The sequence below is a fragment of the Oryx dammah genome, unplaced genomic scaffold (genome assembly GCF_014754425.2).
Source record: "Oryx dammah isolate SB20612 unplaced genomic scaffold, SCBI_Odam_1.1 HiC_scaffold_26, whole genome shotgun sequence".
Classification (NCBI taxonomy): domain Eukaryota; kingdom Metazoa; phylum Chordata; class Mammalia; order Artiodactyla; family Bovidae; genus Oryx; species Oryx dammah.
This window is the reverse complement of record NW_024070210.1, coordinates 43,544,171-43,559,944: the sequence shown is the minus strand read 5'-3', so window position 1 is coordinate 43,559,944 and position 15,774 is coordinate 43,544,171. Positions and strand designations below refer to the sequence as shown.

Here is a 15,774-nt window from a genome sequence, read left to right as displayed (position 1 = left end):
AAACTAGCACAGGAGCTGAGGAGGAGAGCCAAACAGAAAAGGGAAAACCAGGAGGGTGTGGTGGTCTGAAGCAAGGTGAGGAATGCGCGTCAGGGAGGATGGAACTGTCAAGTATCCAGATAGCGTCACAAGGCTAGACAGAGATGTGAGCATTGCCTTTAGCACCAGGGAGGTTAAGGGTGACCTTGACAAGGGGAGTTTCAATGGCGTTCTGGGGGCAAAATGTGGCCACTGTGGAAAATGGGGAGAGAAAAATTGGAGGTGGCAGGTACAAACTCTTCAAGGAGTTTGCCTTAAAGGAGGCAGAGGAATAGAATAAGGCTGAAAGGGGTATTTGGCCCAAGTCTTTTTGTTTGCTAAGATACAAGATACTATGAACATATATGCTTTGATGGTAAGATGAGTCACAGAGGAAAACCATCGATGCAGCAGAAAGGAGGAGTATGCCAGGTGAGATGACAAAGCGGTTCAGGTGACAGGTGGAACTGGCCTTGAATAGGGACATGGAAGTTCATCCCCAGTAACAGAAGTGAAGGTTGAACATATGGGCACTGATCCTGATGGTTGGACTTGCAGAGGTTTTAGTCGCTTCTGTTTTCTCATTAAAATAGGAAATCAAGTCTCTCTGTGTTAGTTGTGTCCAACTCTTTGTGACCCCATAGACTATAGCCTGCTAGGCTCCTCTGTCCATGGGATTCTTCAGGCAAGAATACTGGAATGTGCAGCCATTCCCTTCTCCAGGGAATCTTCCTGACCCAATCAAGCCTGTAGTTGAGATTAAAGGTGAGGAAGTAGAACAGTGGAGAAGAGAGGAGGCAGGATATAACGGTCATAGAGGAGACAAGAGCAGTACTGGACTTCAGAAAATGTACCAGAATGGGCAACTGCAGCATGGGCCCATTGGAATTTAACTGAGACTTGTGTGTGTGTGTGTCTTTGTGCATGTATGGTTTTTCCCTGGCCCCATTCAGCTGCCAGATGCAAGCAGAGTAATCTAAGAGTTGGCTTTAGCAGGGCTAAGATTTTACCAGGGAACTAGGACAAAGTAAGTAGAGGTTCAAGGAGGTGAGGATGCATGACAGGGAGAGACTTTAATGATAAAGAAGAAATATTTTTCCAACTTTCTAGTAAGAAAAGTTCAAATGAACAAAAAAGAAGAACAATCTCCCTACTTTTTGCCCCCTGACCTTGACCTTCTGAAGAGACCATGTCAGTTGTCTTATAGGATGCCCCCCATCCCATGTTTCTTTCATTGTCTCATTATGGTGCCATTGAACATACTCTTCTATTCCGGTATTGCTTATAAACTGAACACCAGGTTTATAAGCTCAATTCAATTCAGATTAACTGTTTTGTAAGAATATTTTCCTGTTTAGTCTTAGATACTTCATATTACATCATAATCAAGAGCCCAGGGAAGGTAGTCCCATATTATGAATACTAAATCTGATCAGCTTAGGGTGGTTGCCGTCAGGTCTCTGTTATATTCATTTTCTCTTGCAGTGACCTCAGTATTAGAGCTGCACAAGAATATTAGAGGGCAAAAGACAGAAAAAATGTGATAGGATTGATGGAGTGTGAGTGACAGGCACAGAACAGGTCTACAGGAAGCAAGTATTTTTGAATGTTTGGTACCAGTTATTCCATTGATTATCTCCTCATATTTCTCATACTCTTCAGTCTTGAACCTCACCATGGGTCTGTGAGTTCTTTAAACTCAGAAGAGTTTTTTGTTTTTTTTTTTTACCACCTAAACTTTTTTACCACCTAAACTGACTTCCTGGCTACTTTTCATTCTGAAGAGACAAAAGATTTGCCTTCTTTGGAGATAGCTTTTGACTTCAGTCATGTTTTGAGAAGAATGATAACTCCAGGGACCAGGCACCTTAAACTACCCAGTATCCTTTCTGAGCCTGGAGACTCTGGTCTCTTCTCAGTGGTGAGAGACCCTCACTCTCTCAGTCAGTCAATCAATGTAACATCCCCCTTACCTAGTGTTATAGCCGGTACAATTATGGGAAGGAGGTCTCCTCTGTCCTCCAAATGTCAGGAGAGCTCTGGGCTGATGTCCTTAGCGCCTCACCAACCTTCCCTTCTTCGCTCTCCTGATTTACTCTGGTTAGATAAAACCAGCCTACTTCTGAAAAGTGATCTTATTTTAAACTGCTTGTCTTTAGCCACACTTTCCTTGCTGTGTGTATCACCTCTGTCTTGCCTGTGTGTGTGTGCTAAGTTGCTCAGTCGTGTCTGACTCTTTGCGACCCTTATAGACTGTAGCCCGCCATGTTCCTCGGTCCATGGGTTTCTCCAGGCAAGGATACTGGAGTGGGTTGCCATGCCCTCCCTGAGGGGATCTTCCCAACCCAGGGATCGCTTGTACCTCCTGCATTGACAGGTGGGTTATTTACCACTAACACTACCTGGGAAGCATTCTTTGCCTAGTTAGAGCCTCTGTCTCAGCATAAGTAAGATATTGGTTCCCCTTAAAGAACACATTGCCTTTAAATGGTAGCTCTTTATTAACCAGCATTTAGTTGGATTAATTTGGGATTTCTTATTCTCTTTTTTTAAACTGATGAGGTAGTTTCTCAAAACATATGGAAAGGCCAATATCTTTTATGAAATATGCCAAAGCTCTAGGAGTCAGAGTAGAAAAATACTGTTCTGCCTGTTTCCTAATTAAAATGTGAATACTAGTTTGTGAATAATGAGGAAATAAATTACTTGCTTTAATTATAGAATGAGGAGGGGTAAGGTGAGAAAGCTAGAGGCCTAAAATCTTTTAATTAATAAGAGTTTCAGTCCTTTCTATAGCATGATATTTCCACACAGGACAAAGTTTGGCTAGTTGGTCAAACTAATTCCCTGAAACACAAATAGAAACATCTGGATATTTGGTATTTTGCTTTTATAGTTTCTAGGAAAAGAAAAAATTACCCAAAACTTAGGATAATTTGGTTAATATTATCTGGGATTAAATCAAGAATATATGTGACTTAGAGAGTATTTTGGTTTGAAAATAAGATTTTGTTCCTAAAATATATATCAAGTAAATTCATTCATGTGATAATTCTGTTTTCATTTCATAGCACTGCCATTATTTCAGGGGTTTTCTTTTAAAGTTAAATGGGAACTTGAAATCCATCACAGATGTGTGGGTTTGGCTAGTACTTAGCCCACCACCTAATATACTCAGCTGGAGCTGAGCTCCTTTGGCCCAGGGTCTTCTACGGCAATGTGTTCTCACAGGCATTTACTGAACAGCCTCATTAGAGCTAAATCATCCTTTTAGGAACCAATTGCAACTTGGAGAGAGAGGAGCTAATGAGATGACCACCCTAGCCCACTGGAAGAATAAATGCATAGGGTATAGTAGCCACTCCCAATCTTTGAGTATTGTCTGTTCAGAAAATAGCCATAGTAGGAGAATTTGCAGTTGAGAAACAGAATTTTAGTATAGAAGGAAGGAAGAGCCAAAGTAGTAGTGAATACATGAAAATCTGTACAATATTAAGCACACCAAAATAAGGGAGAAAATAACATCTAAAGTAAAGCTAACATCAGAAATACATTATGCATCTAGAATTTGCACAATTGAGCACTGTGTGATTCTTTCCAACTCCTATCCCCTGCACACCAGGAAAAGTCCAGATTCTCCCTCTTTTGCAATGTCAAAAGGATGTTTATAAATATATCCTGGGGATTTCCCTGGCAGTCCAGTGGTTAAGACTTCACCTTCCAATGCCTGTGGTGTGGGTTCCATCCTTGACGGGGGAGCTAAGATCCCACATGCCTTGCAGCCAAAAGAATCACGACATAAAACAGATACAGTATTGTAATAAATTCAATAAGGACTTTAAAAATGGTCCACATCAAAAAAAATTTTTTTGTTTAAAAATATATTTACTTTCCTGTTATAATGTGCATATTTTTTCCTTTATTCCTCTGCTCAAATGTTTGATCCCTTTCTGATGTCATGATCTGTGTCTCTTCTGAACTCTACTCTGGCCTTGGACACATGGAATAGCAGGAAAGCTTTGGAAGGTCTATTTTAACTTCCCTAGCACTAAGAGTCGGACACGACTGAGCGACTTCCCTTTCACTTTTCACTTTCATGCACTGGAGAAGGAAATGGCAACCCACTCCAGTGTTCTTGCTTGGAGAATCCCAGGGACGGGGGAGCCTGGTGGGCTTCCATTTATGGGGTCGCACAGAGTTGGACACGACTGAAGTGACTTAGCAGCAGCAGCAGCAGACTTGAGCAGGTTGGCTCTTGAGCCCCAAATTTAAGGGTTATATCATTTTAGCTCTGCCTACGGCAGCTCCTCACTGGAGCACACAAAGTGGGCATCTTTTATACACATTCTGGCTCCTGTCTTGTAAATACTGCTGAGACTAATACTGGTTCACGCTGCACTGACTGTCTTCATGTCTCCAGCAGCTGCACTGCAAAAACCCTCTACTTCTCTGCTCACCACTCTGTCCCTCTTTTTAATTCCCAAACTCTGCTTCTTTTTTCTGATTATCTCTGTGATAAAATGGCTGTCAATTTGAAGATACTCAAGTGGAAATTTTTTGAAGTTTCAGAAACATATAGGGAGGAAAGTCACTCTGCTATGCTTATGTGTTACTAAGAAGGATTTACACTTGGCCACGTGGTCCACATATAAATACTGAATACTGTGACATAAACTCTGTAATCTGAAGAGCCTGTTGTCTGGCTAACAAGCTTGGAACAGCTGTGCTAACACAGGGAGGTGGAAGGTGGTACATGAGACCTAAGGTTGGTCCAATGGTTTGTGTAAACTTTGTATAGGGTGAGATTTATGCTGAGTTTTTATTTTTTTCCTCTGATGGGTAAGGCTGAGTGAGGTGGTAGTCCTGTCTGCTGATGACTGGGTTTGTATTTTTGCTTTGTTTGTTGTTTAGATGAGGTGTCCTGCACAAGGTGCTACTGATGGTTGAGTGATGCCGAGTCTCGTATTCAAGTGGTTTCCTTTGTGTGAGTTCTCACTATTTGATATTCCCTAGGGTTAGTTCTCTTTAGTCTAGGGTCTTGGAAGTCAGTGCTCTCACTCCAAAGGCTTAGGGCTTGATCTCCGGTGAGGAACGAAGACTCCACAAGTGGTTTGTTATGGCATTAAGTGAGATTAAAATAAATACCCCAAAATGAGAAACCAAAGATGAATCCCAGACAAATGGCAGTTACAAAATCAGGCAAATAATAATTATGATAATGGGATATACATATACATACACACCCATAAGCAAAATCAAAACAGTCCAACAAAAATAAAGTACAGTAGATTGATCTGGTAAACAAAGGAAATAATTATATCTACCAGTTAAGAACAAAACTAACTAAAGCACAAGCTGGAAAACAAAACTAAAGCACGGTGCCAGGTGGGGAATAAAACAATGGAAACAAAACTAACAAATACATTGAGAAGAAAGGAAAGAAAGAATAGGTATGCAAAGCTAAATAGAGATAGATAAAGAAGAATTATATACATTAAAGATTAACTGCAAGGGGAAAAGAACAGTAGGAAAAGCAAATAAAGGGATAAATGTAGAAAAAATAATAATAGGTTTAAAAAATTAAAATTAATAAAAGAGGGAAAAAAAGGCAAACTCCATAGAACAGCAAAAACCCAATGGGGAGGCAGAGATTTATAACAACAATAAAAAATGTGACTGAGAAAAAAAAAGCTCAAAAGCTTAATTAGATTTCATAGTGTCAATAAAATCAACAACTACAACAGAGGGGGGTGGGAAGCAGAAAAAAAAAAGAAAAAAAAATCCAAAGAATCTACAGAACAAGTCAAAACATAAGAATAATAAATGTTTTTCTTGAGTCACTGCTATCAGAGTCCTTTCCCTCTCTGGGAGTCACAGTCCACCTCACCTCCCTAGGATGCCCTCCAAAACTGTGCTGTTCTCTGAACCTGCTGTGGGGCAGGTCAGATTCTAATTTGGTCCTATTCCTGTGTGTTCTTTCCTCCAATGTCCACAGCTATCAGAACTAGTGCGTTTTCTTTTGTGGGAGTTCTCAATGTCCTTTTATATATTCCATAGACACAGAGTCTGCCTAGTTGATCGTGTGGATTTAATCTGCAGCTTGTACAGCTGCTGGGAAGGTTTTGGGTCTTCTTCCTTAGCCACACTGCCCCTGGGTTTCAACTGTGGTTCTATTTCCACCTCTGCATGTGAGTCATCCATTAGGGTTTGCTCCTGAGGACTTGGGTCTGTCTCTGTGAGGGCCAGGTGTGGAGGTGGTGCAGCTGCTTGGGTTGCAGGGGTTCTGGCAGCACCAGGTACTCAGGAGAGTTGGCAGCTAGGACAACAGGAAATAAAGAACTCTAGAAGGGTATTGCAACCAGTATTGGCCAATATACTCCAGTATTCTTGCCTGGAGAACCCCCCTGAAAGAGAAGTCTGGCAGGCCACAGTCCACAGGGTCACAAAGAGCTGGACACGACCGAAGCAACCCTATATGCTTAGACGCAAGACTTCTTTTTGCCTGTGGCAGCTCTGCCCCAGTAAGGGTGGGGAGTGAAGGTGGTGCAGCTGCTTGGCTTGTGGGGACCCTGGCAGCACCAAATGTGCAGGGACACAGACTGCCTCCACCGCAGGAGTTCTGGCCCTATCAGAGTCTTTTTTGAGCCTCTTGTAACTGGCAATCGGAAGGCCTCTTTGGCCAGTCTTTCTCCATAGCTCTGCCCATTCAGGCACTTAGAGGGCTCCCTTGCCTGGGGTCCTCCTCTGTTGTTCCACACGTCAGGCACATAGACATGGCTGGGGTCCTATCTGTAGATCGGCATGTCAAGCACTTAAAGGGGCACACTGGGTGGGGTCCTACTCTGCAGTTAAGTACATCAGGTGTTTGATGGGCCAGCCTCTCTGTTTGTTGTTCAGCTGTGGATGCGAGTTTTGCATGGTTCTATACATTATTTTTTGCTGGCCAGGTACTCTTGTCTGCTCTCAGCTGGTATTCTGCATGCATTTCTGAAGGCGTATTCCTGATGTATCCGTGAAGAGAGATGTCCTCCACGTGCACCTACTCCTCTGCCATCTTGTCCTCCTAAAATTTTTTATTGAAGTATAGTTGATTTACAATGTTTTGTTAGTATCAGGTATACAGCACAATGATTCAGTTATATATATATATATATATATATATACACACATATATACTTTTTAAGATTCTGTTTTCTTATTTGTTGTTGTTTAGTCACTAAGTTGTGTCCAACTCTTTATGACCCCATGGACTATAGCCCAGACGCTCCTCTGTCTGCAGGATTTCCCAGACAAGAATACTGGAGTGGGTTGCGATTTCCTTTTCCAGGGGATTTTCCTGACTCAGGGATTGAATCTGGGTCCCCTGCATTAGCAGGCAAATTCTTTAGCACTGAGCCACCAGGGAAGCCCTGTTTTCCTTATACATTATTAAAAAATATTGAAGATAATTCTCTATGCTATACATTAGGTCCTTGTTGATTATCTATTTCACATACAGTATTGTGTATATGTTCATCTTAACCCCCTTTCACCTTTGGGAACGTTAAGTTTGTTTTCTAGATCTGTGAATCTCTTTCTGTTTTGTAAACAAGTTCATTTTTATCCTTTTTTTTCCTTTAGATTCCACATATGAGTGATACCATGATATTTTTCTTTGTCTGGTTTACTTACTATGATAATCTCTAGGTCCCTCCAGGTCAGTTCAGTCACTCGGTTGTGTCCGACTCTTTGTGACGCCATGGACTGCAGCACGCCAGGCGTCCCTGTCCATCACCAACTCCCTGAGCTTGCTCAAACTCATGTCCATCGAGTTGGTGATGGCATCCAACCATCTCATCCTCTGCCGTCCCCTTCTCCTCCCGCCTTCAATCTTTTCCAGCATCAGGGTCTTTTCCAATGAGTCAGTTCTTTGCATCAAGTAGCCAAAGTATCGGAGCTTCTTTTGGACTATTGGAGTATAGGTCCTTCCATGTTGCTGCAAATGGCATTATTTCATTATTTTTTATTTCTGAGTAATATTCCATTGTGTATATGTACCGCATCTTCTTTATCCATCCATCTGACAGTGGGCATTTAGGTCGCTTCCATGTCTTAGCTATTGTAAATAATGCTGCTGTGAAAACTGAGGTGCATGTATCTTTCTGAATTATGTTTTTCTCCAGACATATGCATAGGAATGGGATCATTCGATCATAATGAAGCTCTAGTTTTAGTTTTTAAAGGAACCTCCGTACTGTTTTCCATAGTGGCTGTACCAACTTATTTAATACATTCCCACCAACAGTGTAGAAGGTTTCCTTTTTCTCCACATACTTTCCAGCATTTATTATTTATAGACTTTTTCATGATGGCCATTCTGACTGGAGTGAGGTGATACCTCATTGTAGTTCTGATTTGCATTTCTCTAATAATTAGCAATGTTGAACACCTCTTCATGTGCTTGTTGACCATCTGTATGTCTTCTTTGGAGAAATGTTTATTTACCTCTTCTGCCCATTTTTTAATTGGGTTCTTTGATTTTTTAAAAATATTGAATTGTACAAGCTATTTGTGTATTTTAGAAATCAATCCCTTGTTGATCTCACCACTTGCAAATATTCTCTCTCATTGGTAGTTTGTCTTTTTGTTTTGTTTATGGTTTCCTCTGCTGTGCAAAAGTTTTAAATTCAGTTAGGCCCTATTTATATTGTTTTTATTTCCATTGCTCTAGCAAATACATCCAAAAAGATATTACTATGATTTATGGCAAAAAGTGACCTTCCTATGTTTCCCTCTAGGAGTTTTATACCAACAGCATCTGGTCATACATTTAAGTGTTTAATCCATTTTTAGTTTATTTTTTATATAGTATAGAAAGAAAGTGAAGTTGCTCAGTCATGTCCAGCTCTTTGTGACCCCATGGACTGTAGCCTACCAGGTTTCTCCATCCATGGGATTTTCCAGCCAAGAGTATTGGAGTGGGTTGCCAATTCCTTCTCCAGGGGATCTTCCCAACCCAGGGATCAAATCTGGGTCTCCCACATTGTAGGCAGATGCTTTTACCATCTGAGCCACCAGGGAAGTTGCTTATATAGTATAGAGAATGTTTTAATTCATTCCTCTACATGTAGCTCTTCACTTGTCCCAGCATCACTTTAATTGAAGAGACTGTCTTTTCTTTTTTTTTCTAATTTTTATTTTTACTTTATTTTACTTTACAATACTGTATTGGTTTTGCCATACATTGACATGAATCCGCCACGGGTGTACATGAGTTCCTCCACTGTATATTCTTGCCTTTGTCATAAGCTAATTGACCATAGGTGTATGGGTTTATTTCTGGGCTTTCTCTCCTGCTCCATTGATCCATATGACTTTTGTCCCAGTATCACACTATTTTGACTACTGTAGCTTTGTAGTATACTCTGAAGTCAGGAAGCCTGCTTCCTCCAGCTCCATTTTTCTTCCTCTATATTGCTTTAATTACTCAAGGTATTTTGTGTTTCCAAATTAAAAAATTTTTAGTTCTAGTTCTGTGAAAAATGTCATTGGTAATTTGATAGGGATTACACTGAATCTGTAGATTGCCTTGGGTAGTATAATCATTTTAACAATATTCAATCTTCCAATCCAAGTACATGGGTATATCTTTCCATCTGTGTTGTCTTCAATTCAGTTCATCAGTGTCTTTAGTTTTCAGAGTCCAGGTCTTTTGCCTCCTTAAGTAAGTTTATTCCTAGGTATTCTATTTTCATTGATGTAATTGTAAATGGTAGTGTTTTCTCAATTTCCCTTTCTGATCTTTCATTGTTTGTGTATTTTTGCAATATTCACAAATCAATCAGTGTGATACACCACATTAACACATTGAAGAGTAAAAACCATGTGATCCTCTCAATAGATGCAGAAAAACATTGATAATAAAAGCTCACCAGAAAGTGGGCATAAAGGGAATCTATGTCAACATAATAAAAGCCATGTATGAAAAATCCACAGCAAACATCATACTCAATGGTGAAAAGCTGAAAGCTTTTTCTCTAAGATCAAGAAAAAGACAAGGATGCCCACACTTGCCATTTTCATTTGCCATAGTTTTGGAAGTCCTAGCCACAGCAATCAGAGAAGAAAAAGAAATAAATTCAAATTGGAAAAGAAGTAAAACTGTCACTTTTGAAGATCACATGATATTACATAGAAAACCCTATCCTTCAATTATTAAATTATTTAAATGATTTATTTATACTTCCAATGCCATAGCCTAACTTATAAGCAGCCTTAATAAAAGAGCTTCTCACCAAAGTGAGCCTCTCTGCAGAAGAATTCTGTACCGCTGTCTTATGAAGACAATATTCTCCTCACATGTGGAGGCCCCATGATGCGTTCAGCTAGAATTTTAAAAAATTCTATAATACTCAATGTCTTATCATGCCCTAATTCTACTGAGATTGGAGGTAGGAAGCAAGCCCTAGAGGAGATCTGTGGGGAGGGGGCTACCTCCTTCCTACCTACTTATTCTGAAGGCTGAGACTAGGCTGTAAGAACTGGTCCAGGAGCAAGGGTAGAGGGCAGAGTAGTGGAAGAAGAACTGAGAAGTTGAAGGAAGCCTAGCCTATTGGCAAAGTCCCAGGGATGCCACATCAAGGGCTATCTAATGGCTCAACATATCCTACATCTTGGGAGAACTCTGTGACCCTCTAGACCCTGGTGATTCATGATGGAAGCAGAGCCCCAAGAGAACTGCTGTCACCACCACAGAGAGCCTTCCAGGTCCACCCAAGTCAGTCAAGCTCAAGGTAGAGGTACCCAGGTATATCCTTCAGTCCCAGAGTGATACCCCTGGAGGGACCAGGCCTGATTAGAGACTCTGGGGAATAGGTGGCACAAGGCAGAACTGCCGCTTCCAGACTGAAGTGATGAGACTTCAAATATTCCAGCATTTCCCAATTCTGAGATTCACTTCTGTGGCGGGTGGTGGGGAGGGGAGAGAAGGGCACCATCTGGAGTGAGGCTGCTTCAGGGCTGGAGGCTCTTGGAAACATGGTGGTGTGGAGGGTGCAGTTTCTTACAGCCTTGCAGCTTTGACCACATTAGTGGGTAATATCTTAGAGACTTGGTGTTAGAGAAGAAGGGCAAATAACAAATAACTCTATATGTGTTGTTTGTTGATCTTTAGGGATGCCCAAACAGAGAGCTAGTAGGTAGAAATGTTTTAACTGGAGGAGGAGGTTTTTGTGCTAACACAAATACTTATTTAATCTGAACACTAGAAATCATGCGTTTTTGTCTAGACCAAATGCATTTGCTACAAGAGCCAACAGGTAGTCAAACTCATCATTTCGAGTTCTTGACCCTTAAAAATCAACACCAAGTTTTGCTTTTGCTGCAGATCCTCAAGTATGTTCCACGTAATGAAGCACAGTCACTACATATCCCGATTTGGCAGTAAACTTGGGCTGCAATTCATCGGCATGCACGAGAAAGGCATCATATTTAACAATAATCCAGCACTCTGGAAAGCTGTTCGACCTTTCTTTACAAAAGGTATTCAGGTGCCGGGTACATTCTGCTGCTTTGTCTATGAACATGTCTGTTTTGAGATCATTTTTAACTTTTTCTGCTTCATAGTCTTAAAATGGTTACAGCTAACATTCATTACACATGTATTATATAGTAGGCACTATTTTAAACACTTAACTCTTAATTCCACAGAAACCCCATGTGGTAAGTAATAATATCACCTACATTTTGCAAATGAGAAAACTGAGGCATAAAGAGGTTAACTATCTTGCCCAATTTCCACCATTAGTAAATGGTAGCACAGAAGACAACCCCAGAGGCTACGTATTTAACCACTTTGATCTGGTTCTTCCTGTTTCTACATCCATCTCATGGATTTAAAAATGAATTGGCTCTCTATACACTTAATGTCACTTCAATTAAGAATTTAGTGTGTCAGCCATATTTAGCATAGCCAACATGTTTGCTGAACCACTGGTTGACATCCCACATGTTTTAACAGAAAACAATTTGCAGATAACTTAGAGAATTTTAAAACTGTGAGTGGCTATATATGTCATTTCTTCCAGGCTCTGAGTTCTTTACGTAAGTAAATACATTTTTAGAGAGCTTGTGACTTTTTCCCAAGGCAACATAGCCAGATATAGAATAGGAAAAACTAGATTCCAAACATCTTTATCTAGTGATTTCCCTATTTACCATCTGTCACTGGAATTGAAGTCTTTCTTATAGTTTTATGGGTCAAAAGTCTGATGTGGGTCTCACAGGGCAATAATCAAGATACTGCTGCTGCTGCTGCTGCTGCTGCTGCTAAGTCACTTCAGTTGTGTCCGACTCTGTGCGACTCCATAGACGGCAGCCCACCAGGCTCCTCCGTCCATGGGATTCTCCAGGCAAGAACACTGGAGTGGGTTGCCATTGCCTTCTCCAATCAAGATACTGGGAAAACTCTATTCCTTTCTGGAGGATCTAGGGAGAAAATGTTTCTTTGCCCCTTCCAGCTTCTAGAGGCTGCCCACATTCTTTGGCCCATGGCCCTATCAGTGATATTACATTCTGTTTATACATTTGAAACTTCAAACTCTTGAACTTAGAGGAAAACCAGACATCAGCCTGGAACTGATATTCAAGGCCAGTCCTTTCATGCAAAGGATTGATTCATGAAGGAATTAGTTGTCCTGCTTGTGGATGTGACAGTCACCCAGAAAACAGCCTCCTCACCTTCCGTATATCCAACTCCTTCCTTAAGTCAGAAAGTATGCTGCCCACCCAAGCTTCCTTTTTATACATGGGTGGGAATGCTTAGAATCTAGAACCACTCACAGGTCTCTTTCCTATTTGTCCAGTGTGTCTTCAGGGGCTCTGCAGCACAGCTGATTTGCTTTCTTTGAGCACTCTGAATTTAACAGCAAATCTGAATAATAAAAGACATAAAAAAGCAATTACTCCTAAAGAAAACTCAGAGAAACTTAGAACAAGGAGAGAAATAATTTTAAGAGTTAACCTCTCAAGTTAGACCATCTACCATCATGACCCACTAGCTGCTAAGACAGTCAGGAACAGGGCAAAGGGAGAGAATAGAGCTAGTTAACTCTACCAGCTTTCATTCATTCCTCTATTTGACAAATACATTTGGAGAGCCATCATGTACTATGGACTTGAAGTGCAAAGCTAATAGGTTATCATTGCCCTGAAAGAGTGCCCAGTTCTATGAGAAAGACTGCTCAAACAAGGATCTGTTTTGTTGTTATGACATTGATTGAGTACAATAAATGATGGTAGTTTGAAGAGAAACTAAGATTAAGAGAAGGTTATATTTGGTAAGGGCTTCCCGATTGACTCAGTGGTAAAGAATCCACCTGCCAAGCAGGAGACGCAGGTTCGACCCCTCGGTCAGGAAGATCCCCTGGAGAAGGAAATGGCAACTCACTCCAGTATTCTTGCCTGGGACAGAGGAGCCTGGTTGGCAATAGTCCATGGTGTTGCAAAGAGTCAGACATGACCTAGCGACTAAACAACAACAAAAACATTTGGTAATTTAGAAAACTAGCTGCGACCCCATGGATGGTAGCCTACCAGGCTCCACAGTCCATGGGATTTTCCAGGCAAGAATACTGGAGTGGGCTGCCATTTCCTTCTCCAGGGGATCTTCCCAACTCAGGGATCAAACCTGGGTCTCCTGCATTGTAGACAGACGCTTTACTGTCTGAGCCACTAGGGAACCCCAACCTATAATTAAATAGTAAGCACCTTAGATCAAAACAGTAAGATCCAATTTGAATAGTTCTGTAGCAATATTCTGCCATCCAGTGAAACATAAAATATCCCACTACCAAATCCAAATCTTCTTTAGAAGGGTATATAATAAACATGGAAAATCACAGATTTGTGATTTATAACCATAAGTATTACATAGTTCATTTGCAATCTCACAAATGATTTGTTATCATATAAAGAAAAGTATAACTTTGAATAGTCTGTTTTTAAAATATTTATTTTTTCATTTTAAACCATAAATGTGATGACCTGCTGTAGCAAATTAAGAGGATACAGAAAAAGTATAAAGAAGAAAATGAAAATTTCCACTCACTTATAGAATAAAAATCTGTGGTCAGTTAAACTCTGAACATAAATTGTGAAAATTGCCTGATTGCTTGTGTGCCCTGGAGTTGGAGGTAGCTCACTCTGATGTTGTCCCCTTCAGCTTTGTCCGGCCCTGGCCTGGTGCGCATGGTGACCATCTGTGCTGATTCCATCATCAAGCATCTGGACAGGTTGGAGGAGGTCCGCAATGACTTGGGCTATGTGGACGTGTTGACCCTCATGCGGCGCATCATGCTGGACACCTCTAACATGCTCTTCCTGGGGATCCCCTTGGATGGTACTGAAATTTTCATTCTCATCACTTGACATTCAGCCCTTTACTAAACAGGGTATGAGAAGGATAATGAACTCATGGAAAGATACACTCTTTTGTACACTGTTCTTCTTTAAATCTTTCTAAGTTTCCTTAAGTGTTTTACTAGTATGTCTGCATTCTTCACTTATAAGCTCTTAAATATTCATAGCAAGAGCCATCTTCTATTTCTTTTGTATCTCTTCTCATTGCTCTAGGAAATAGGATAATTCTATCCACAGCTGAAACTTAATAGATGTGATCATTTCATTTGGTCATAAATATATCCTACCACCAAACCTATGTATTCAACCATTACCAACCATTCTTTTGCACATGATATATGCATACACACATACAAACCCATAGCCACATTTAATCTATTTAACTTTCTATGTATATATACAAACACACACACATAAATACATGCATACACCTCTCCCTCAAAGCCACTAAGTATGAAAACTTCAAGCTGATGTTGCTGAAAATGATGATGATAACTACCATAAATTTAGTATCTACAATGTGCCAAGTAGTATAAGAAATTGCTTCACATAAAGCTTGTGATTTAGCATTTATAACAATCCTGGCAAGATTTCTCACTCAAGAAGATGCTTTCCTCATTATATTATAGAAACAACATCCATTTAACTCTACCACATCCATTTAACTCTACCACCAACAAAAAAAAAACCAACAAACATTAATTACATGGATTCATTCCATTCTGCTGTTGTCAGCTTAAAGAAATTTCTCCCGATTTGATTTCTAACAGTGTTCACTGATTCATACATTCATTAAACTAATATTTATCGATTGCCTATTTTATGGCAGGTTTAGGTTCTGGGGTTACAGCAATGAACTAGATAAAGTCCTTGCCTTCAAAGAGTTTACATCCCAGTGGACATATAAACAGTAAACAAGTTACTATCTAGTAATATTTTAGGCAATAATAAGTGCCTTGAAAAAAAAAAGTAGGGTAAAGGGCTAGACAGTGAAGGGGGGCAGCTGGAGAGAAGCCAAAACTATAGAAGGGGTGGTCAGGGAAGGTCTTTGATCATTTGATGTGGAATGGACATCTGAACAAAGCCCCAGATGAAGTTTAGCCCTGGACCCCTGAAGATCTGAGGGAAGAACATCACAGGAATAAGAACAAGGCATGGTTTTCACTCTTGCCCACACCAACTGAACTGTCACACCTGCTCCCTGATGGACCACATTTGGACAAGCAAACTAGTGATAAGCCCTCCCTTCCTTTTCTCCACTCTCCTCACCTCCTGTCCCCACTCTTTAATTATTTCTTTCAAGAGGACATTACAGTCTGATTGACATCAGGATGGGTGTCTCATTCACTCTGAGGACCT

General features: G+C 40.5%; 1 protein-coding gene and 1 long non-coding RNA gene across 2 annotated transcripts in view; both read left to right on the top strand.

Annotated features, from left to right (window-relative positions):
- Window positions 1–15,774, top strand: part of LOC120852986 (aromatase) — a 32,113-nt gene that overhangs the window by 6,706 nt on the left and 9,633 nt on the right. Inside the window, exons 3-4 of the mRNA XM_040226513.1 lie at window positions 11,384–11,538; window positions 14,219–14,395. Coding sequence (XP_040082447.1) covers window positions 11,384–11,538; window positions 14,219–14,395 — 332 coding nt within the window. The remainder of the gene's footprint in view (window positions 1–11,383; window positions 11,539–14,218; window positions 14,396–15,774) is intronic.
- On the top strand, window positions 771–5,576 carry LOC120852987. The gene is made up of 3 exons (XR_005718694.1): window positions 771–783; window positions 3,480–3,481; window positions 5,448–5,576. It is a non-coding gene; the product is annotated as an uncharacterized LOC120852987 (long non-coding RNA).